The 23,351-nt window shown below is 44.9% G+C and overlaps 1 protein-coding gene across 9 annotated transcripts in view; it reads right to left on the bottom strand.

The window, feature by feature from the left end:
* Positions 1 to 9,091: 9,091 nt before the first annotated feature.
* The window catches only part of FYN (FYN proto-oncogene, Src family tyrosine kinase), a 218,201-nt gene continuing 203,941 nt past the window's right edge, over positions 9,092 to 23,351 (bottom strand). For all 9 annotated transcript variants that reach the window (XM_032274998.1, XM_032275006.1, XM_032275001.1 and 6 more), the window contains one exon: positions 9,092 to 10,695. In XM_032274998.1, coding sequence (XP_032130889.1) covers positions 10,487 to 10,695 — 209 coding nt within the window. In that variant the 3' untranslated portion in view covers positions 9,092 to 10,486. The remainder of the gene's footprint in view (positions 10,696 to 23,351) is intronic.

Genomic DNA, 23,351 nt, shown 5'->3' with positions numbered 1-23,351 from the left:
GTAGCCAAAAGCTGCAAGACATTGGCCTCCGCCTTCCAAGCTCTGTGCAAACACATCTAATTGGTGTAGCTGAACTTACAGTCATGGTCTTAATGAAAAGGGAGTCTGGGCAGTGTAGTTTTTGGCTTCCTAGACTCTGCAGCACCAGGAGGCACCCTAGAAAGATGTGGGAATGGATTCATGCAACATTTAGCATAGAGTATACATTCTCATGATTGATTGCTACAAAGTAAACTATCCCAAGCCTTAATGGCTTAAAACCACAATCATTTGTTTTGTTCAGAGATTTGAAATTTGGGCAGAGCTGGGTGGGGCCAGCTTTTCTCTACTTAATGATGAGTCAGCTGGGGTCATTCAACATGGGCACCACCGTGTGAGCAAGCCCACACACACGGGAGCCCAAGTGGAGAGGAACGGAAGCCCCCAACAGTAGCCCCAGCTGAGCTCCTGAGGGCAAGAGCTGGCATCAGCATAGCACCGAGTGGAGGCAGAGCCAGGGTGAAATGTGAGAGCCATTGCGATAGCGGCTCCTCCAGCCGCACTCGAGCTGCCCTAGCTGATGCCGCGTGGAACAGGGGTGAGCTGGCCTCGATGAATCCTGCCCAGATTGCAGATTCGTGATCAAAATAAATGGCTGTTTCTATTTCTGCCACTAAGTTTTGGAGTGGTTTGTTATGTAGTGAGAGATCACCAGTATGTGCAGGTTGCGCTGAATAGGAAGGAGAGGGGAACAGATGGGGCAATCAACAAGAAATGAAGCTGCCAAAGCCAGAGAGGGATGGTGGCTGACCTGAACGCAAGCTAGGTCCACCTCGCCCTACTCCCCGACATTCAGCCTTACCAGCTTTCTAACTTGGATGCTCCCTGAAAATCAACCAAGTGTGGTTTGGGGCTGTATTTGCCCAGGCAGCAGGTCAAAGCTTGGGCAGAATGCTGGAAGAACACTGCAATTTTATAGGTACTGCTGCCTGGGGGACTCTGTTTCTCCCAGAAACTGCCCCTCAGCAATTTCTGATCATGGCAGGAGATTTAGATTTTGAAATTGCAAACCGTCATAAAAAGGCAAGACTGACCTATGGTGGTTGTGATTTTTACACAGGGTTCCAGGAGAGTTCAGGTGATTTCAAACTACAGGGTTGTCACAGATAGTTGCGCCAGTTGTGCACTGCACAATTCTAGGGGGCACCATTCACATTCTAGTCATTATCCTTTTGCATATTTATTACAACAATTTCCTGGCAGATGGCAGCAAAGTGTCTTGAGGCAGGGTAGCTTTTTTGATTTGCATAAAGACGATTTATAGCAAGTGGCAGGAGGCATAGGTACAAAACTAGTGTCTAATAAATCTTCAGCCAGTAGCAGCGGTTGGGGAGAGAGATGGAAGGAGTGGGGAGGAGTATTAGGATTAGGGAAGGTACTTTCGCTTAACCAGAATGGGCACCCAACAGATAAGAAGTGTTGAAATTTGTGAGGTTCAAAGGTCAGCATCACGGGACCAGTAAGTTTGTAGAAGAGACAGGAATTAGTCTGGCAAAGGAAACAGGTTTGCCCTGAAAGGTAGTGCTCTAAGGGCTGAATTTATTTTTAAAAACTTTTTTTTTTCAGAGACAGGGTCTTGCTTTATTGCCTAGGCCGGAGAGCAGTGGCACAATCACAGCTCACTGCACCCTTGACCTCCAGGGCGCAAGTGATGCCCTCCCACCTCAGCCTTCTGAGTAGCTGGAACTATAGGTGTGTGCCGCCATGCCCTCCTAGATGTTTAATTTTAATTTCTTTTAGAGACAACATCTGGCTGTGTTGCCCAGGCTGATCTCAAACTTGTGGCCTCAAGCAATCTGCCCACCTCAGCCTTCCAAACAGCTGAGATTACAGGCGTGAGACACTGTGTAAGGGCTGAATTTAATAAGCAGATAATGATCCTTTGTGGAGATGTGGGGATGAAGAGAATTAATGAATACATAAGTAAAAATTTCATGATTCTAATGAGATTGGGGAGCAAGGGGTGAAGAGGAGGGAAAAGGAGGAGAGGAAGAGATACGAACATTGGCTGACACGGGTGTGCCCTGTTGAAGTGAAGGGCAACTGGTACGCCGACAAATTCCAGCCTGCCTTCCACTACTCTGGGTCTGAAAATCTACATGAGTCATGAACAAACATCATAATTCACAGCAACAGTGCAGCTTCTGACTGTCAAGGTGGACTACATTATATCTTTTTATTCCGACTGATTGTAGATTGCAAAATCTTTACAGTTAGAACAACATTCTCCATTTTGCATTTGATTCTGAAGCAGAATCCCAGCCAAGCACAGCTTTTTGTTTTATCTGTGTATCTTCCAAGGTCTCCTTTGGCTGCATGCGTGTTGCTTTTGTTCTCGGCTTGCTGTTTTAAGTACAGCTTTGCTACATTTCCATTTTCCCCCCACTATTCAAAACAAGTACTTATCTGAATTAGAGCAGAAAAATACTGAATAGAATGAAGCATTGCTTCTCCCCCTCTCACGGTGAGGTCATGGTTCAGTGGTAGCGACAACAATGATGAATGCATTGCACTTTCATTTAGAGAACTTCAGGAAAGTGTAAACAAATATATTCTCCAAAATTTGCAGGTGAGAGGAGGAAGGTGAAGTGGCTTACGAAAGATTGTGCTGATTACAGTCTGATTTCTCTTCCCCTTCCCAATTATCTTACAAATTATGCTTTGGTGAATAGTCCTAGAGCTGCTCATCTTTTAAATCAAACTAAAGTCCACTGAAGTAGGAGAATTATGCATTTTGCATAAATGATGTGGGCAAATTATTATTCAGTTTTTAACAGGGGTTTCCTATCGCTTTCCTTGGCATAACGTAATATGGTTAATTTACCAGAAAGCATTGCTATTCATTCCCTAATTCTCTAGGCAACGGCTGCCATTTGCTCACCATTTCCTCCCTCTCTGGGAATTGACAGACCTTCCGGCTCCATTCAGGGTGGTTTGGGTTCTTCAGCAATCTCTAGAGGCTCGGCTTCCCTTCTGGTATCTTCCAAGGTTTACCCCTTGGGAGGAGTCTAAAAAAAAGAAAGGATTCACATACCTGCATTTAGTTTGTGAGTGGCTTAAATGAATCCTTTTGTAAACACACACCAAAAAAAAAAAAAAAAAAAAAAGATGAAATCTCTTGCTATTTAGTGATATTTCCCCACAGTAATATGTCTATGCTTTTCATTAAAAACACTATCTGAATAATATTCATTTCATTCTCTCCTGCTTCCAATTAGCTACCCACTGATTATTACATAGTAAGCATTTGATAATTAACTGAAGGCAAACTATCCAGCACAAAACAACCAGAACACCATGCACGTGCTAGTATGTATCTTCCTTCGTGAATGTACATATCGCACCATGATTCAAGCAAAACAGCCTGGCTAGTAAGTGGAAGGAAAGGATGACAATGGATTTGTAAATAGGAGAAAACCTCCCACTAATTGTTATTAAGAGAGGTAGTGAGGAGTTATGCCAAGCTTCTTCCTAGCAATTCTTTTGTTCTCATACTTTATGAGAATATAAATATGAATATATTTCAGGTCATATCCTAATTGAGACACTGGAGCCAACGACCTGCTAAAACCTTCCTCCCTCCTTGAATGGTATTATCTACCTGCCCCCCCCCATTTAGTGGGCCACTAATCAGAGTAAATGGCATACCTAGTATACTATTAATGGGATCAGGGGAGAAGAGAAAGATGGAGAGGAGAGAGAGAGAGAGGAGAAGAACAGAGAGACAGATTGAGATTCTTGTGGGTGTACTTTTGGTTTTCCTTCACTTAGACCCCTTTGTTGATGTCTTTCATATTGAAAGCATGAGGTAACCCCTAATGGGGGCTAGAAATCAGAAGGAAATACAACCAAAGGCAAGGAGCACTAGGCCCCTACTAAGCACTATGCAACCTACTTCCATTTGTCTTTAAGAGTAAAGTTCAGGCAGCACCTCTTCCAGGAAGTCTCTCATGCACCCCCCACGACCCCATTCCGAGCTACATGTTACTCCTTTGTTAACAACTGTGCTTCCACCTAAGAGAGCTTATTGCAACTATTTTTATGGGTCTCCATTCTTACTAGGCTGTGGATATTAATTGTCTCTCTCTGAATTTCTGGGGCTAGGCACAAGACCTCGCCCATAATAAGTACACAACGAGTGTGGAGTAGTGAATGGTAAGTCTTTACACCATCTACAGTCATACCCGCTTGCATCCCGTTGCCTTGAACAGCGTTGGAAAGGACTCCGCTCATGCCAGCTTTGGTTTCTTTCTCCAAATGTGTCCGATGTCTTCATCCTTCCTGTTCCCACTGGCTGCCACCTTGGTGAAGCAGGCTGACCTGAGCAGACCTCCACTCCCAGGTGGCTCTGATGGTTCCTCTTCCTTCTCATCCTCAGACGCCCTCATCTTCTGTCTCGTTCTCAGTCACGGGGCACTTTGCTGGGTGAAAAAGGAAATTAGATGAAAGAATCCACATGAATGCTAATGTTACCTTTCCCATGTACAATATTATGGACAACACCTTCACGCTGTGCTTCCTACAGGGCACAGGGGCTCCCTGCATCATGCAAGGCTGTGTCAGAGACACCACAAGCCACAGGCTGGGTAACATGGCACAACTTGATGACTTGGGAAAATAATCTTTATCTGAAGACAAAGATGGATTTCTTAGGGAGTAGAATATCAACTTTTCATAAAATTACAAAGCTAAAATGAGCCTTTGAAGACACTTTACTTAAGGCTACAGCCTGGGCAACATCGTGAGATCTTGTCTCTACAAAAAAAAAAAAAAAAAATTAGCTGAGCATAGTGGCAAGCACCTGTAGTCCCAGCTACTTGGGAGGCTGGGTGAGAGGATGGCTTGAGCCCAGAAGGTTGAGGCTTCAGTGAGCCATAATCACACCACTGCACTCCAGCCTGGATAACAGAGTGAGACCCTGTGCACTACCCCCCTCCATTCCCCCAAAAAAAGACTGTGGTCAGGTGTGGTGGCACATGCCTGTAGTCCCAGCTACTTGGGACGCTGAAGTGGGAGGACTGCTTGAGCGCAGGAGTTTGAATCTAGGCTGGGCAACATAGTGAGACCCCATCTCAAAACCAAAATGAACCAAAAAAAAAAAAAAGACTATGTATCACTTGATACCATTTACTTCATGCTGTCTCCCAGGTTCCAAGAGGTACAAGTTTATCCTCACTGGGATTGCAACAGTTCTGGGGAAAGGTTTGGGAAGTCCCAAGGGGTTCACTTCAGGCTCTAGATTGGGCCTTCAATCATATCTGGAACACTGGTGACCACACATTCATAATGCACAGGGCTGGCATTGCGGGCAGCATGCACCCAGTCCCATGTGCTTAGCAGGTTCTTAGGTAAATATGCCATTTGAAGGTAAACCATTCACCCCACTGGACAGCCTCATCCACGTAACAGTCCATCCATCCATCCAGCCAACATCTGCCAGAAGCTCATCACTGTTCTAGGTGCAGGGAGAATAATGGTGAACCAGTCAGGAAGTTTCTGTTCTCAGGCTCACAATCTGGCAGGGCAAACACATTAGAAGGAGAGCAGTATTAAACACATTGGTGGCATTAAACACGTTATTAGAGAGTAGTAAGCCGTATGGAGAGCACAGTGTTCTGGCTGTCGAGGAAGCAGTCATTTGTCACTGATTATATTTTGTTAGCATGATCCTTGCAACACTGGAAAACCATTTATTTTTATTTTCAGTGCTCAGAATTAATTTTTAGAATAAAGGTATATTTTTCCTTCCATAGGATTCTGAATATTTTGCATGTTTAGAAAGAATGAGGTATGATTTAGGAGTTTATTATGTATGAAAACTTTCTGGGAATAGAGGTGTATATAAATTATGAAGGTCTACACAGTTCAAATACAGTAAAGGTATTACTTTTCATTATTTTCTTCTCCATAGATATAAGCTATTTTTGAGAATTAAAGAACAAATATACAATTGGCAATTGCTTTAGTAATCTATACCTCTCTCTACCATTTTTAGAATAAAAATGTGTTTAAGCTTCCTTCCCCTGCCCCCAAATCAAAGCCAGTCTCCTTCCTCCCTTCTAACAAATATTTTTGACAGCCTAATTGAATTCCAATAGTACTGTATAATACATAGTCGTAAGAAGGTCAACAAAAGTCATCTAAACCTATTAAAATACCTTTCAGGAACAAACTGATCAAAGAACATTTTTATTCCCATACAATTTGTTAGGAAATGCCTATCACATGACTTTGTTCTGAGTCATGACTAATAAACAGATGACATCCCTTTTGCAGGGGGCTGTAGTACAATTCTCTTCTGCCTGTTGCTGAAAACCATACTTTCTTTCAAGATTCATAAAAGAACCATTGCAATTAACACAGTATACATTCTTAAGACCCCCTGGGAAATTGCAGGTAATATTTTGCCATGCTAATGCTACTATAAAATCCTCCGGTGCCAACACAGCCACAGGAGGAATTCCTATCTTTCTCATGGCAGGTAAACACCTCCTGGAGCTTGCAAGGAAATCTTCAACAGTGTGGCTGTGTTTGAGGGATTACATTTGCCCTTAACTTTTCTCATGGAAATGCCTGGTTCTGCATACACCTTTCTGTGTAAAGACTATGGCAGAGCCAAGTGCATCATTTGCCTCTATCTACTCTGATATTCTAAAGCACAGGGCCCTCTGTCTCCTAGGCTCTCTGGTCCTCCCAGCCTGTGAACTGATCATCAGAGGAGATCAGGGGCTGCAGAGAATGGGATGAACAGAAATCCTTTTATCACAGTTACAATATCTGAACTTTGCAAATGGTCTTCTCCAATAGGCTTGTTATTTGATTTTTAAAAGGTAAAAAGAGTTAAAGAGGTGGGCGCAGTAGCTCTTGTCTGTAATCCCAACACTTTGGGAGGTCAAGGCTGGAGGATTGCTTGAACCCAGGAGTTCCAGACCAGCTTGGGCAACATGGCAAGACTCCAGTCTCTACAAAAAATAATCATGACAGGCCGGGCGCTGTGGTTCATGCCTGTAAACCAACTCTTAGGGAGGCAGAGGCGGGAGGATAGCTTGAGCCCAGGAGTTTGAGACTTGCCTGGGCAATATAGCAAGAACCCATACTCCACAAAAAGGAAAAACAACCAAAAAGACAAAAAAAAAAAAAAATCCTAACAAAAATTAGTTGGTGTGTGGTTGGGAGGATCACTTGAGCCCACGCTGTTGAGGCTGCAGTTAACCATGTTTGCACCACTGCATTCCAGCCTGGGCAATAGAGCAAGACCCTATCTCAAAAAAAAAAAAAAAAAAAAAAAAAAAAAAAAAGTAAAAAGCAATAGTTTGGAAGGGCATGGTAGCTCACTCCTGTAATCCCAGCACTTTGGGAGGCTGTGGCAGGTGGATCATCTGAGATCAGGAGTTCAAGACCAGCCTGATCAACAGGGAGAAATCCCGTCTCTACTAAAAATACAAAATTAGCCAGGCATGGTGGTGCATGCCTGTAATCCCAGCTACTTGGGAAGCTGGGGCAGGAGAATCACTTGAACCCAGGAGGCAGAGGTTGTGGTGAGCCAACATCGTGCCATTGCACTCCAATCTAGGCAATAAGAGGGATACTCTGTCTCAAAAAAAAAAAAAAAAAAAAAAAGGTAATAGTTTATTAGGAAGGCTCCCTTTTCAGCAGAGGAGTGTTAGATGCCAGCTTTCCTAAGGGAACAAAGCAAATATTTATTCACTGGCTGGTTACTAATGACAAAAACTGTCTTGCCATCACCTGACATTAAGGCGATGCTTTTCTTTCTTAACAGGAGAACTTTCTGGTCAGCAAATTCAGTTTCCTCACCCTAAGCTTGTACAACGTATAAGGAGGAGAGGCTTCTTGGGAGGTGTGGGACTCTCTGGTATGGTCTACCTCAGGAATATCTCTTGAAAGCACATTCACCTCTTGGAATAAAAAACCTGAAAGTCTCTGCCATCTTTGGATTTATAACCTCACTCTACAGCACGCTGTGTTTCCTAAGAGAGCCCTTGAGGTGACCCAAGTCCTTAGTTTTCTTTCATATAAGAGAGTCCATCATGAACTCAACTGATAAAAAGGCTATACTTTGGTTTGAAGAGCCTTTTTTTTTTTTTTAAAGAATTTCTATTTAAAACAGTTTTTTTTTTTTAAATCATATAGTTTTGAATGAATCAAAACATAAAAATCTTCCAGAAATATTTGCAAATTATCCAACCTAGTGGGGTGTCAGGATTAAAAGCAAAGTTATCTTTAAAAATATCTAGAATATGTTAATCAACTACCTAATGTGATAATAATGTATGTAATAAGATCTTTAAAATTTTATGTTTAGCAAGTCTATTAATACTAAAAACAATGCCATAAAGTTTTGAGTAATCAGAAAACATGTTTCATTTTTTTTTTTAATGTTGGAAGCCCTCCCTAAATGTAAAATTTATTTCAACCAGGAAAACCATCCTCCCTACATGGCATCGGTGATCTTACAATCACAGGATCTTAGAGCTCTAGGGACCTGAGGAATGAATCTCATCCAACCCCCTCAGTTATATAGACAGGCCCTGAAAATGACAGATGCTAGGAGAGGGGCGCGGGGTCCTGAAGCTGAATGGTCAGAGAGCCAGGTGTGGACAGGCAGCCTGCGTTCACTCACTGCCCTTCCTACCACACAAGGTTGTCGCTCGGTTAACTCCTTGATTACAGAGTGGAGGGACATTTGGAAATACATGTACTGACTCCGAGACAAGAAAGATTCTTCTTGTGATTGTCTATTTCTCCTACAAGCAGGACACAGTAAATTCCAGTTGGAGAAAATGTCTGATAAATTCAAATGGTAAGCTATGCCTGCTTTTGCTTTAATGATCCTCTGAAATAGCTGGTCAAGAGCCTACCCTTTCTAGACGGAAAAAACTCCAGATGTTCTGAATGTTTCTGTCATTTGCAAATCATCGCACAAAGGCTAAATTCACCAGGTGACTCCATACCATCTGGCGTGGGACAGATGTGTCACAGAACTACCAGAGCACTTCCATGATTTAAACAAATAAACAAAAAAAAAAAATTCAAATGTAAAATGCTCTCTTTTTAATTACTAAATTAAGAAAGTTAAACAATTTAAAAATGTAAACTCACAAATAAATCATAACAAAAAAGGAATTAAGACTTCAGAGTTGCTAGTCAGTATTAAAAACTCAATAGAAATAGGATTTTTGATTTGTTGTTGTTAAACATATGTAATTCAAGGTTGGTACAAACAGCAACTAAAAATGTAATACTCTGTTTCTGTGCATCCCCATGAAATGTAAAGTAGTGCATAGTTATTCCACTGGAGAACTCTTGGACATATAGAAGTCATTCATTAGCAGTACAGGACATTTAAAACACTTATTTTACAATAGGAAATGTACAGCCCCCACCCTCATTTCCCCCATAAATTTTAGTTGCATGAGAAAGTTTAGCAGGTTGGCATGACTACAATGCTATGGGTTTTAGACCATTTAAATGTGGTTACAGGTTTATTAAATTAAAAATGTCTGAAACATTTCAGCATTCATATTTTTATACAAGAAGTTTGTGTGGTATCCATCTTCCAGTTCTCCTGGTCGTATCAGCCATTTGCTTGCTTATGTTTAAGTTTTGAGACCAAATCGCAGTAAGCTGAAGCAAATACTGGTAACAGAACTTGTAAATTCAGCTTGGGGGTCGGTTCCTGAAAAGAGTCAAAGAAAACAAGCATCTACAGGTACAGTCGTGAACCAGAAAAGCGCAATCCAAATGAAAAAAGTCATGTTTTGCAAAAGCCAAAAATGAGGCCGCTGGTGTTTTCAGAATGACACCAGTGCTTTGATGCTGACTGGCAGTAAAGTCCTCCCTCTGGGTCCCACAGCTTGGTGGCCCAGGCTGGCCACAGTCTCCACGTTAGCACCCACATTGTATATGTACAGAGACATATCTATTATATATATTCATGTTTATAAAAAAGAAAACAAAAACATCTGTCCTGATTGGTTTTTGTTAAAACATGAAAAAAAATTTTATTGTTTTAGACAAAGAGGCCACTTTTGGAAAATAATACTTTTTTTTTTAGTTGAATCAGGTGAAGACAGAGTTAAAATCACATAGGATTTGCATTTTTAAAAAAGGAAAGCACTAGGATTGTTGGCACTGGAGTAACTATTTACACTGAACAGAGGTATGGCCTTTTACATAACATCAATACAATGCATTTTCCAAAGTCTGAGAATTAACAAGGTTCTGTCTCAAATGCTTCACAGAGGAGGTTCGGATTTGGGGACAAGTGTCATTAATGAGGGCCATGGAAGTTCGTCAGCTTCAGAGTCACATGCAATCTGATCCTGGGCGGTTCCACTGCTGGGGAGCAGCTGGCTACGGAATTGAAAGCTAATGGGGAGGGGTGGGGCAGCCTCTGGGACAAGGCCTCTCTCTGCAGACCCGGGCCTTACAGGTTTTCACCAGGTTGGTACTGGGGTTCTGTGGCGGTAAAGTAGTCTTCCAGGAAGCCCTGCAAGTACTCAAAAGTGGGGCGTTCTTCAGGGTCCTTTTTCCAGCAGTGGATCATGAGCTCATGCAGAGAGATGGGGCAGTCCTGAGGGCAGGGCATCCTGTAGCCTCGCTCCACCTGCTCCAGCACCTCCCGGTTGTTCATGCCTGCAAAGACAAGAGCAATGAGAGTGGGCACCCCGGGGCTCCAGGCCCTGACGGGCCACACTGGCAGCTCCCCTTTCTTCTTTGCATCTGCAGGTGGCTAAAACATGTGGAGAGCCCCGACCTCCCCCAGGAGTCAAACCCTGCCATGGTGCTCAGGAGTAAGAAGGAGTGCAGAACTGAGACATGCAGAAACCCAGAGGATGAATCTCAAAAGCATAAGTGAAGGAAGCCAGAGACAAAAGGCAACATACTATACGAGTTCATTTATACGAGATTCTAGAAAAGGCACAATTACATCTATAGAAAGCAGATCAGTGGCTGCTGGGGGACAGAAGCAATCCCCGCAGAGGGGCCAGAGGGAACTCCAAGGGGGATGGGAAGGTTCTGTGTCAGGGTCAACAGGTCAACAAACTTTTTCTGTAAAAGGCCAGACAATAAATATTTTTGGCTTTGCGGGTCACGTATGATCCCTGTCTTTTTCTTTTTAACAACCCTTCAAAAACGTACAAAACAAATAAAGGTTGGGAGCCAGATCTGCCAACCCTCTTCTGTATCATGTGCCTGGTGGAGTGACTGTTTGTGTTTGTGAAAACTCAATAAACTGCATTCTTAAAATTGTTAAATTTTATTGTGTGTAAATTATACTTCAATTAAGCTGAGAAAAATATATGAATAAAGCAGACAAAAAATCGCACAGAATGAAAGCACGCTGCCCCTTGTTTATAGCATTGATAAACTCCATTTATGAACTTCGTAAATTTGCTTTCCTCATGCCTGGGCAAACACTTGGTTCCCCACTGTCAGAGATCTGCCACCATGCCAGCATGGCTGGGGACTGTCTGGCCCTGCGACCCCACAGTGCCCTGAGGTTTGGTGAATCTGATGGGGAGACAGAGCATGTCTTCGGCCTGTCTCTACTGATGACCTCAGCCAGGCCATCCATCATTTGAGGCTCTCCTGACTCTGCGGGAGCTGCCTCACGTTGAAACACTGGGCTGCATAGCACTAACAGAAGACAGATCGCTAACTCCCTAGAGAGTGCGGCCTCCTGCAGCTGGCTGCCTTAACATTACAGGAACTACCATACTTAGCGGGTGGCCAATGTCCTGTCCTCTTCCCAACTATTGCCAGCCACTATTCTCCAGTTTTGCTCCCTCTTTTCGTTATATCACCTTCTGCCATCTCCCCTGTCAAACTGTGCTATGTTTTGGTTGCTTCCTGGCCAGTGAGGCTGTAATCGGGAATCCTCCCCAATTTCTGACCTGGTTAATTTGCAGGAGCAAGAACCCAATGTCAAGCCATATAGAAACCAAGATTTCTTCCCTTATCTCCCAGGGCTCCAGCCAGCAGGAGCACATAACACATGCATGGACCTCCCTTTACATCTGGGGGAGGTGGCGAGCTGCTAGCTAGAAACCTGTCAGCCCAGCCAGAGGCGCTGGGCCAGAGCACAGCCTGTCCCCCTGGACAGGGAACACTTGGACTTCTGGGTCTGTTGCCAGTCCTCTTGGTCGTGTTGTTCCTTGTGGAACAGAGTGTATCCTGGCTGCTCCTGACTGTCAACCACAGCCCGGCAATCCCATATCTCTCCAGGCCTTTTCAGGATGCTTTCTTATTCTCTGCCATTATCACTTCTTAAGGTGATAAAAATTCTGTATTATTTCTGCTGTACTGAAGTAGGCCTTCAATGCAATTATTGTAAAATAACCTCACTCATGTGTCAAGACGACCCCTTATTTTAGGGAGAGAGGTTTGGTGAAGGAGTCGGGGTCCCTGCCTCTGTGCCATGCTTTTACCAGGACTTCCTCAGTTGCCTGTGCGGAGGGAGGGGCAAGGCTGCGGCTAATTAGCCTACATCCTCCTCCAGCTGCTGAAAATGCGGGAGGGGGAGGGGAGCTGGAAGCAAGGGAGGAAGTGGAGCTGCTCGGGAATGCAAGACAGCCTTCTCCTTGGGCTCTAGACAAATGCAGGCAGAGGCCAGCGTTTCCTTATCCACAGTTCCACAATCCAACAAGCTCTGAACACCATCAAGTTTTTGTAACTCACTTGACTGCAGAACTGATCTGAATTGACCTCATTTGGTCACAAAACCTGAAGTGATTATGAGGCTATTTACTGTTTTTATTTCTTCATACATATTGCCCAGAAAGATTAGGAAGGAAGGGTGTACAGGTAATCATGTAGCAGAATTGGCGTTCTCCAAAGAAGCGTCTGCCTTGCTGCATCTTTTAGTACAGTCCTTGGTTTCATTTTTCAGAAATGACAGAGCTTGGACCTGCAGAAATCTCCCGTTTCTCTGTCTCTGCCAGCAGCCCGCAGGAATGGGAGGGAAAACAGGCAGAAGGGCCTGACAGATCCTTCTGGGGTGGTTACAGAGCCTGAAACACCTCCTAATGCCTGATTCTGGCTCTGAGTGCCTCCATCCAAAATGGCAGCACAGAGTTTAATTAATCACTCTCCTATTGCTCCACAGAGCACATGTCAGTACATGTTTCATTAAAAAATAGACTACTCAAATGGAAAGATTTCACTAAAAAAAAAGTTTTCATACAATCTCTGCCAATGGAAAGTTTAATTGGCCACTGGGTCATTTTTCCAAAGCCTGGTCCAAGCCTCGGACACAGATTTGGTGATGTGAACCTCAACATGTAGCGCCCCCTGAGGCAGCCTGTTTCTTGGGCATTTGGGGCCAGGGACAGGGTATAAACTGGCCCATGCAGGGCCCTAGCAGACCCACATGGTCAGGCTCCCTCTCGCTCTCCCCCTTTTCCTGTCTGTGACCCTCCGCTCTTCCCTACTCCTCTTCTTCCTTCTCATGTTTTCTTCTCCCCAGACCTCTCAAAGCACGGGGAGCATATGAAAACAATTCCACGCACTGGGCCAAGTGGAAACATACCAATGGTTGCTCTGCCAGGAAAGCAGGCTATTTCAACAATGCACTTGGCTGACAATGACAACTGGAATGGGACTAGCTCTTTTCCAGCCATCCGTAAACCAGAACCTGCACAGGCTGACCTGCAGACCCGGCATTACAATGTACCTCTGCAACAATAACTGGACAATCAAGATATGCCCGCTCAGCAAGGCTTGGGCTAGTTTTTATTTTATAAACAACAACTAAATGGAATGCAATGTGTTAATTCAGGGTGCGTATCCCTTCTCTGAAATGCTTATGATCAGGAGTGTTTTGGACTTCAGCTATTTTAGGATTTTGGAATATTTGCATTATAGGGCTGCCCAACCAGTAAGTTGAACATCCCTTTGAGTGTTATGTTAGGGCTCAAGAAGCTCCAGATTTTGGTGCAGTTTGGATTTTGGATTAGGGATACTCAACTTGTATTTAAAAAATAGTATTCTCAGCTATAAGAACTTTGAAAATCATGGTTTTCAAAGAATTTTTTTTTTGGAAAGATGGCTTTTACTCTGCACACTATGAAAAAGATGAGCCTATTTCATTTTTTTCTTCTTAGATGGTTTCATATTTTTGTTAGAAAGAAAACTGTTATTTCCTCTTTTTAGCCACTTTTTCCCAAGACATTGGATTTACCTAATACCTGAGAGGTTAAGGGTAGTGAATGGGAAGGGAATAAACACAAGTTTGGGCACCCAGGCAGTGGGAGAGTGTCTTGAGAGACATGCGAACACTAGAGAGAAGAAGATTATTTTTTATTTTTAGTTTTTGAGATGACGTGTGGCTCTGTTGCCCAGACTGGAGTGCAGTGGCGCAACACGGCTCACTGCAGCCTCTGCCTCCTGGGTTCAAGTGATTTTCCTGCCTCAGCCTTCGGAGTAGCTGGGATTACAGGTGTGCGCCACTATGCTGGGCTAATTTTTGTATTTTTAGTAGAGACAGGGTTTCACTATGTTGGCCAGGCTGGTCTAGAATTCTTGGCCACAAGTGAGCCATCTGCCTTGTCCACCCAAAGTGCTGGGATTACAGGCGTGAGCCACCATGCCCAGCCAGAAGAATCTTTTTATTGCACTTCCAACTGAGGAGGTGGACAAGGGTGCCCGGGAATGTTTTTCCTTTTTCTCCCTTCTTAGTGGAAAGAAGAAGAGACAGAAACTTTATAAAATATGGTGTCTGAGCACATTTTAAGGCAACACTGTCATAAATAGTTTGGCCTTCTAGGTTTCCTAGTGGGCGCTGCAAGGGAGAGCATTTTTCAGCAGGAGGGGAGGTCCCAGCTGGCCAGTGGTGTCTGACTGTGGGAAGAGCCATTTTCAAACAGTGTGTGTGTCTCCTGGTTCCCACAGAGAGGAGGCTCGGGGCTGGGCAGCCAGGAAGCACAGAGGCCACTGCCCAATTTTGTTCCAACTCTCTCCTCTGCCTTTCTAGCCCCACAGGAGCAACCAGCCCCTCCTGCTCTCTCTCTAGAGTCGCTCAGGAAAACAGGTCATTGTGGTGGGTCACTTTCACAGGGTACAATCGAATAGTACACAATCCATAAAACACCTCCAGCACTTCGGGAAGCTGAGGCAGACTGCTTGAGCTCAGGAGTTCGAAGCCAGCCTGGGCAACATGGTGAAACCATGTCTGCACAAAAAGTACAAAAATTAGCTGTGTATGGTGGCATGCACCTGTGGTCCCAGCTGTTCAGAGGGCTGAGGTGGGAGGAATGTTTGAGCCCAGGAGGTTGAGGCTGCAGTGAGCTGAGACAGTGCCACTGCACTCCAGCCTGGGTGACAGAGTGAGACCTTACTAGTCCACGGTGTGGGATCTGCCTTCGAGTCCCTCTTTCCCAGAGCCTCCATGGAATACCTCCTGTCAACTTAGATTTTAGGCTTTCAAACATGGTCCCTGACATAGCATCATTTCCAGTCGGTCTGCCCCAAACACTTCAACTGAGATCCTCCAGCCAACAGAAGTGTACTCACTTCCTGCCATTCTGATGCTATTATTCTTTCTAAATCATTTTGCTGGCTTCCTCCAGCACACTCAGAGGTCAAGTTCCAACTCTCACTTTCAAACTCTGACTCTGTAGGGTTGCCAACAGTGTCTACTCTTGTGTGTATGTTTTCTTTTCCCTTTTCTTTTAAACTTCCCTGTTCCACTTCTTTGAGCTGCACGTCAACTCAGTAGTCTTCCTTTTTTTCTTTTAGATTCTTTGAAAAAAAAATTTTTTTTAAGGGACAAGGTCTTGCTCTGTCACCCAGGCTGGAGTGCAGCAGCATTGAACATGCCTCACTGCAGCCTTGAACTCCTGGGCTCAAGCAATCCTCCTCACACTTCAGTCTCCCAAGCAGCTAGGACTGTAAGTATACACCACCATGCCTGGCTAATTTTTTTATTTTTATTTTTTGTAGAGATAGCATCTTGCTGTGTTGTCCAGGCTGATCTTGAACTTCTGGCCTCAAGCGAGCCTCCCTGCCTTAGCCTCCCAAAGTGCTGGGATTACAGATATGAGCCGCTCTTCCTGGCCTCCTTTTAGATTCTTTAGGGAAGGAATAAAAATCACTGTCACTGGCAGAGCACCGAAATAGGTATCACTTCCTGACTTCTGACTTTGCATCTCTTAGCAGGTGACTTGTCTTCCCTTGACCTCAGTTTCTCCATTTGCTAACAAAATACCTCAACATTCATTGTGCTTTCAGCTATTTGAAAACAGTGTTTTTTATGAAAGAAGAGTGTTTGTGTTTTATAGCTTTTCATTTGTGCAGCTTCCCAATATGGATCTCAGATGGGCCATATCTGCATAATCAGGGATTTTAACTGTTATCTGCCCACGTTTGCATCTGGATTTGACTGTGGGTTGCAAGAATCTGGATTTTTGTGCCATGTGAATAATTAAGCACTTTAACAATGGGAATGGTGTTTAGGTTATCAGACGTCCAAATAACTTTTGCAAACTGAGCTTTCCATTCAAAGCGAATTCCACAATGTTGTGCACAAGGCCTTGGGTCTGAGGCTCCCCTTGCTTCTGTGCATAAACCCTTGAAAAGGCCCTGTGTTTACACGTCTGCTGAGCAGTGCTGCGCTGGCGCGGGGAAGGAGGAGGGGTGTTAATGGTGCTTGCTCAGGACGAGCCTGCGCCATCGCATGTGCTTGTATTAACAGATTCTCATGTGTCCTTGCTATCAGACTGGCTAACAAGCGTGACGCTGAGTTTGATTTTAGTATAGGATCAATGAGAAAATTTTGGGCAGAGAGATGCTGATGGAAGAGTGTGGATGAGAATAAAGAACTGATCTTGAGAAGGTACAATAATGACTTGTTTTGCTTCTCTTTCCCCACCTTGCCAGATAACCTAAGGGCAGCTGTTTTTATTAGGCCCACTGTGTTAATAAACACAGAAAGACGGTTACTCATGTAACTGAATACGCAGGTATTTCTGTATTGGAAGTTGATAATATAGTATCACATAGAACTCCTTTGTCTCAGAAAAAAAAAGGCAGTGAAAAAGAGAGGCAGGGTGCCCATAGGGAAGGCCCTGGGACTGCACCTCTGAGAACAAGGAGCGGCAGCACGTGGGGTGAGAACACAGGACCAGGCAGGGAACATGGGACAGTGGGTGGGGAACATGGGACTGGGGGCGGGGAACACAGGGCTTGGGGTGGGAGAACACGGGACCGGGGGTCGAGAACATGGGACTAGGGGCTGAAAAGTCCCTCTCTGGCTGCCTTGTTCATGCGCATTCTCCTCTGCTCTCCCTCCTCCTCTCACCAGCCATGCTGGTCGAGAGAAACCTTGTAGGTGGAGGTGACAGCATGACCTCTGGGCATTCTAGGCAGGGATCCCTCTCTGAGGGAACAACATGAACCGCAGGAAAAACCCCGGGGACTGTGGATGAGCCAGGGAGAGACACTGCACCCTGGGCTAAGATGAGAGCTTTCATTCAGCTTCCCAGTCTCCTCCTGGTGGGGAGTCCTAACTCTTTCCTCTCCCATGAAAAACCTGCTCCTGTTGTCATGGTGAACAGAGAGAAATACGAATCTATGGTTCAGGGCTCTAAGGCAGAGGGAGGACCAGAGTGGGACTTGGAATCCTTTAAGGAAGGAGCCACCAGTTTCATTAATTTCCCTTACTTCTTTAGGTCATTATCAAGCAACTAGATGTATTTAAGAAAGTCACCTGCTGAATGACTTGAAAGTGCTTCGAATGAATGAGTAAGTGTGGTTTGCTTAAGAAAGTGTTCCTGGCGGGGTGTGGTGGATCACGCCTGTAATTCCAGCACTTTGGGAGGCCAAGGAGAGTGGATCACCTGAGGTCAGGAGTTTGAGACCAGCCTGACCAACATGGCGAAACCCTCTCTACTAAAAATGCAAAAATTAGCCACGCATGGTGGTGGGCACCTATAATCCCAGTTTCTTGGGAGGCTGAGGCAGGAGAATTGCTTGAACCCGGGGGCAGAGGTTGCAGTGAACCGAGCTTGTGCCACTGCACTCCAGTCTGGGTGACAGAGGAAGATTTCATCCATCCCCCTCCCCCCCAAAAAAAGCATTCCTGCTCTACCAGGTCCTGCCATATTCACAAAACAGGTGTTCAGTTAAGAGCCAGGGCACAGAATGGCCAGGACACTCTGCCTAGAATAGTGTTGGAACATGGTGTTTGAAATGATCACATGGTCAACTTCCCAGAACAACTTTGAGGACAGAGGCTACCTTGTGGCTGGAAAAATATGTATCTATGTGTGAAGATGATGGAATACAGTTGAAAGGCTATGCAGGCTATGGGCCAAATTTAAAAACCTTGTTTGAAAAACCTCATAGGTGAGTTATTTTTTTCTGTCTCGTTCACTCATTTATTTGCTTATACTTACCGAGAGTCTACTGTAGGGCAGACCCTCTGCTAGGCCTTGGGAATCCATCAAAGGGGCTCCCTTCGCTGCAGCTACTGAGAAACAGACACACAAATGGGGCCCCAACAGAAATGTGCCAGGTGTCATGGAGGCAACCAGGAGCACCCCATTTGGTCTGGACTTGGGGAAGGCTTTACAAAGCAGATGATGTTCAGTTGGGCTTTGAAGTGTTCTGAGGCAGACAGGGTAGCCACAAAGAGAGACTTGCATGTTCAAGAGAGATCTCTTGGTGTGTCTTGGGTAACGTGTGAAGGATGGAAGGCAGCAGAGAGAAATCATGTCACCTCATGTCACTCTCCCGCTCAAATCCCCTCACTTCCCATCTCACTAAGAGTAAAAGCAGGCCGGGTGTGGTGGCTCACACCTGTAATCCCAGCACTTTGGGAGGCTGAGGTGGGCGGATCACCTGAGGTCAGGAGTTCGAGACCATTCTAACCAACATGAAGAAGCCCTGTCTCTACTAAAAGTACAAAATTAGTTGGGTGTGGTGGTGCATGCCTGTAATTCCAGCTACTTGGGAGACTTAGGCAGCGGAATTGCTTGAACCTGGGAGGTGGAGGTTGTGGTAAGCCGAGATCATGCCATTGCACTCCAGCCTGGGCAATGAGCGAAACTCCATCTCAAAAAAAAAAAAAAAAAAAAGAGTAAAAGCGAAAGTTCCAACCAAGACCTAGAAAGGCCATCTATGATTTGACCCTGGGGCCTATGGGACCTCCAGCCACGCTGGCATCCTGTGGTTTTGGAGGGTCCCTGTACTCTCCCTTCCCCTGATGGAAGCTCTGTTCCCAGATACCCACCTGGCTCGAGTGGTGCTTCCTTCAGGTCTTCACTCACCAGTGAGCTGCTCCTTTGCCTCTCCTCTCTCTCCCCTTCTCTGTTTTATTTTTCCCTCTAGCTGTTAATAGCAGCAAACATTCAATCTATTTTGTTTATCTTTGTTTACTGTTTGTCTCCTCAAAGAAGAAGGGAAGTCTATGAGGGCAGAAGCCCTGTTGGCTGTTGCTTCATTGCTGTATTCCTGGTGCTTGGAATAGTACCTGGCATATAGCAGGTTTGCAGTAAATATTTGTAGAATGACTGCAGAAAAAGAGTTATCAAGGACTATGTAAAGTTAAGGTTTCTAGCTTTTATCTGGAAGGCAAAAGGAAGCTGTGGACATTTTTAACCAGGGTGAGATAACCAGGTCTGTGTTTTCTAGGATACTAACTCTGTTGGCGACAGTGATAGAATGGTGGGTGGGTGCTGGGAAGGTGGGGAGAAGCTGGAAGCAGAGAGGAAAAGAAGGATTTGAGGAGAGTTTTAAAGGTGAAATGACAGGTGAAAATGCATAACTCTGATTTTATGCATCAACCCAGAAAACCGCTTTTACTTAAGTTGTTTTTATTTCTCATACGCAACAATCCATCAGTATGAAATCAGTTCTCATTTTGAGGCAAAGAATGCTTCTGAATCCTTGCTTGCAGAAAAGCAAGCTAGACTGCAGAGAATGCATTCGGGTCAGGCTGCTAGCAGGGAACTGATCAAATGGAGCTCTTCTTTGGAACTGCATCTATACTTGTTACACATCTCAAAGGCAACCTTCCTCACATGATAAGGTGATGTAACTTTTCTCCACCACCCCGGTTAATCTCAGCATCACATTTCAGTATTTTGTTTCCTTCGGCTTCAAGGTCCTCATTCAGTTTGAGATTGTCCTCTTCCCTTCCTTTCTGTCCATGCTCTCATAAAACTTGCCAGTGTTCTATCATCTCCTCCTCCCTTTGCCCTTTATTTGGTCACACCTCACCTACTCCACTGTAAGTTTCTTCTGGGATTGTCGCTTCTGGACCTTCTTTCACGCTGGGCAAAAATGCCTGGAACGCTTTTATAGAACCAATTTATAAGTCACCTCCTCCTTCAGCACCTCCATTTTCATCTACCAGCCAAGGACCTTTCTTATGTTTTAAGAAAACAGCAGGCTACTCTCAGGTATGGAAGACTCAGAAAAATGTACCATCATCTACTGTTCTCCAAAAAAGAATTACTTGAAAATACACTGTAGCTGACTGAGACATGACTACATCAAAATGCAGAATGGAAGTTATGCTGGACTGGGACTGGGGGTCCATCCTTGGATACCAGCAGCAGCACAAAGACTCAACGTGGAAAGCTGAGAAGTGAACCCTCAGCATACACTGACTGACTTGCCACACCAACAAATAGCAAGAATGGAAGGTCCTTCCTTGCTTTCACAGTGACATCTGAAGGAAGCTTCATGAAACTGCTTATTCCTTAGGAATTGTTTTAATCCTGTAACTGGAATCTCTCTGTAAAAGCTTCTCCCTCAAGAAGAGTTTTCTGTTGGATTCACAAGCCCAATTAAATAGGATTACAGCTATGTTAAAAAGCAAAGCCCAGAAAGAACCCATGGCTAGGAACAGGCCTGGGAACAATTTTTTGTGTGGCTTTCTTTGAATGAGGAGCAGCTCATGACACCCCCAGTGAGGACACAGCTCCCTGGTTGCCATTGCCAACCAGCCAGGCCCCAACACGGGCTCTTGGCCACCTTTCCAGCCACAACTCCAAGTGTGCCCCTGCACATGGCATCTTCTCAGATTCATCCTGTGCTCCCCGGAACTGACCTCCCAGGCCTCCATGCCTTCTCACGTGCCAGACCTTGGGATGCTCTTCCCACCTTCCGGGTTTGGGGAAACCCTACTTGCCTTCCAAGGCCTGGCTGACTTGTCTTCCTCACACAGCCCCCTCTCTCCACCCCTGCAGAGCTACAGGCAGCTATCACAGCCCAGTGCAGACCAGCACTTGCTCCCAGCTCTCTCTGCAGGAGCCGCTGGAGTTAGTTCTCACTTCAGACTCCTCTGCCATCCTCACAGGACTCAGCATGAAGAGTCCTCTCAGGATCTGCTGTGTGTGGATACCTGGATCAGGCGTCCGTGATCCCATCATCAGAATGAAGATCTAGGCCCCATATTCAGTAAAGCCAAGTAATCCATCCCTTCAGGATGACTCCCTCTAATAAACAAGGAACAAAGAATGCTGGTTTCTTCCTGGATTTGAGGCATATTTTATCTATCTGACTGTAATGTCCACAAACACAGGGACTAAATTTATTCACTTGCCCACAGTGCTAACAGTGCCTAGCCCAAGGCAGGTACTAATCAAGGTTTGTTGAAAGTATGAGGGTCTTATTTGCACTATTTCCCAGATGGTGCAAAATGCCTGGCACAGTTCACACTGACTGAAGCTATGCTGAATGAATGAATCCTGGTCTAAGTGGTAAAATGAGGCCATTTTCTTTATGCTAAAACCAAACCCGACAAAAGACTCCCTCAGAAGCGTGCACCTGCCTTCCTTCTCGGAGGCCCCCACCTCCACCCCTTTGTCTTGGCTTCTGTGTGAGACCCTGAGAAACAAAAAGCTGCTTTGTGTGACTGGAAGGAAAGGCTTCACAGAAATGCTAAACAACATTAACCTTTTCCCCCAATTGCATTTAACACACAGGGTGACTATAAACCTAGGGGGATCAGGAAGAAATCAGTTCGATATTCAGACAATAAACAAGGAAGAGACGCCTTCACATCTTCACCGTCCCGAGACCCACACATTTCCCCCCTTGAGAAGCGATTCAGAAACACCCATGCGGTGCCCCAGCCCCCTAAGGTGGCCCTTTCTTCTGTGCTGGTCAGTGATTCCCGGAGTGTGTACCCATGTGTGCGTGCCGGGAGCAGCAGTCACTGCGGCATCAATAAAACTGACTTACACCCGCACCTCTAAATGCCCAGTGCTGGTTCTTCGGAGACCAGGAATTTGTCAATGTTGCCTTCATGTCAACCTGGCTCTCCTAGGAGTCTCAAAGCTACATGAACCCAGAAAGAGATTCTCTTGATGTGCCCCTCTCTGTGTTCTCTGAAGATGACCAGAAACAATCATAAAAAAGGAACAAAGGGATTACAAATTAATCTGCCCTCGCTGGCTCCTCTGACTACAATGATACGATTACAAACCCAGGATTTGCAAGAGACCTAAATTCCTCATTAATCTTCACTATCGTTTCTATCACTGTTTTGTTTTTTTTTTCTTTCTCTAAGCTCCTTTCTTAGGCAGGGAATGAGGGGGAGCTATGTTCTTTCTTCCCTCAGCAGTAACTGAAAAATATGTCCTTAACATTTCAAAAAAGCAGATCATCCCTGTGCTATAACCACTAAAGCGTGGAGGTGAAATGGCACGGGTGTCCTTTATGTCACCATCTGTCTACGTTAATGAATAGAAGCGTGGATAACCTAAACTCGTGGTTTCTCTGGATAGCATAAATCTGATAATCCAGAAACATTCCAGAGTCTAAGAATTTCTAATTTCTTTACATGACACTTGCTTTGGTATAGCATGTTTTGACTGTTCAGCAGCAGGCTGTGAGTGAGCTCTAAATTGCGTTTTGTGGGAGCCTCTGCTCTCTGGCCATCTGGAGCTGGGTCCTGCGGAAAGAACAGGTCCTGCTATCTTCCTGCCAGGCTCACTCCATGGGTCAGTGCTACAGTGTCATCAAAAAGCAGTGGGGCTTTTCTCCTTCTCTTTCCTAGATAGGTCTGCAAACTCCATTTGCGCAGTGGCACTGCCAGTGACATTTCTGCCCTGGGAACCATAGACACATACTGCCACTGAGAGAGGAGAGATTCTGTGAGCTGGAGGGGGACTGAAGCATTTAGAACAGCTGCTACTTACATTAATTCTGGCATACAGTTCATGGTGGCTCCTTGTCTACATACATGGTGGCTCCCAGTTCTGCTTTTCCCTGGCTGAATACCTGTCCGTGTTCTTCCAACTCAAGCTCAGCAGAAAGCTGAGGATGGCTTTGGAAAGCAA

The sequence above is a fragment of the Sapajus apella genome, unplaced genomic scaffold (genome assembly GCF_009761245.1).
Source record: "Sapajus apella isolate SASKATOON/1434 unplaced genomic scaffold, GSC_monkey_1.0 scaffold6, whole genome shotgun sequence".
In the NCBI taxonomy this organism is placed as follows: domain Eukaryota; kingdom Metazoa; phylum Chordata; class Mammalia; order Primates; family Cebidae; genus Sapajus; species Sapajus apella.
Note: the sequence above shows the minus strand (reverse complement) of the source record. Positions and strands in the feature narration are given on the sequence as shown.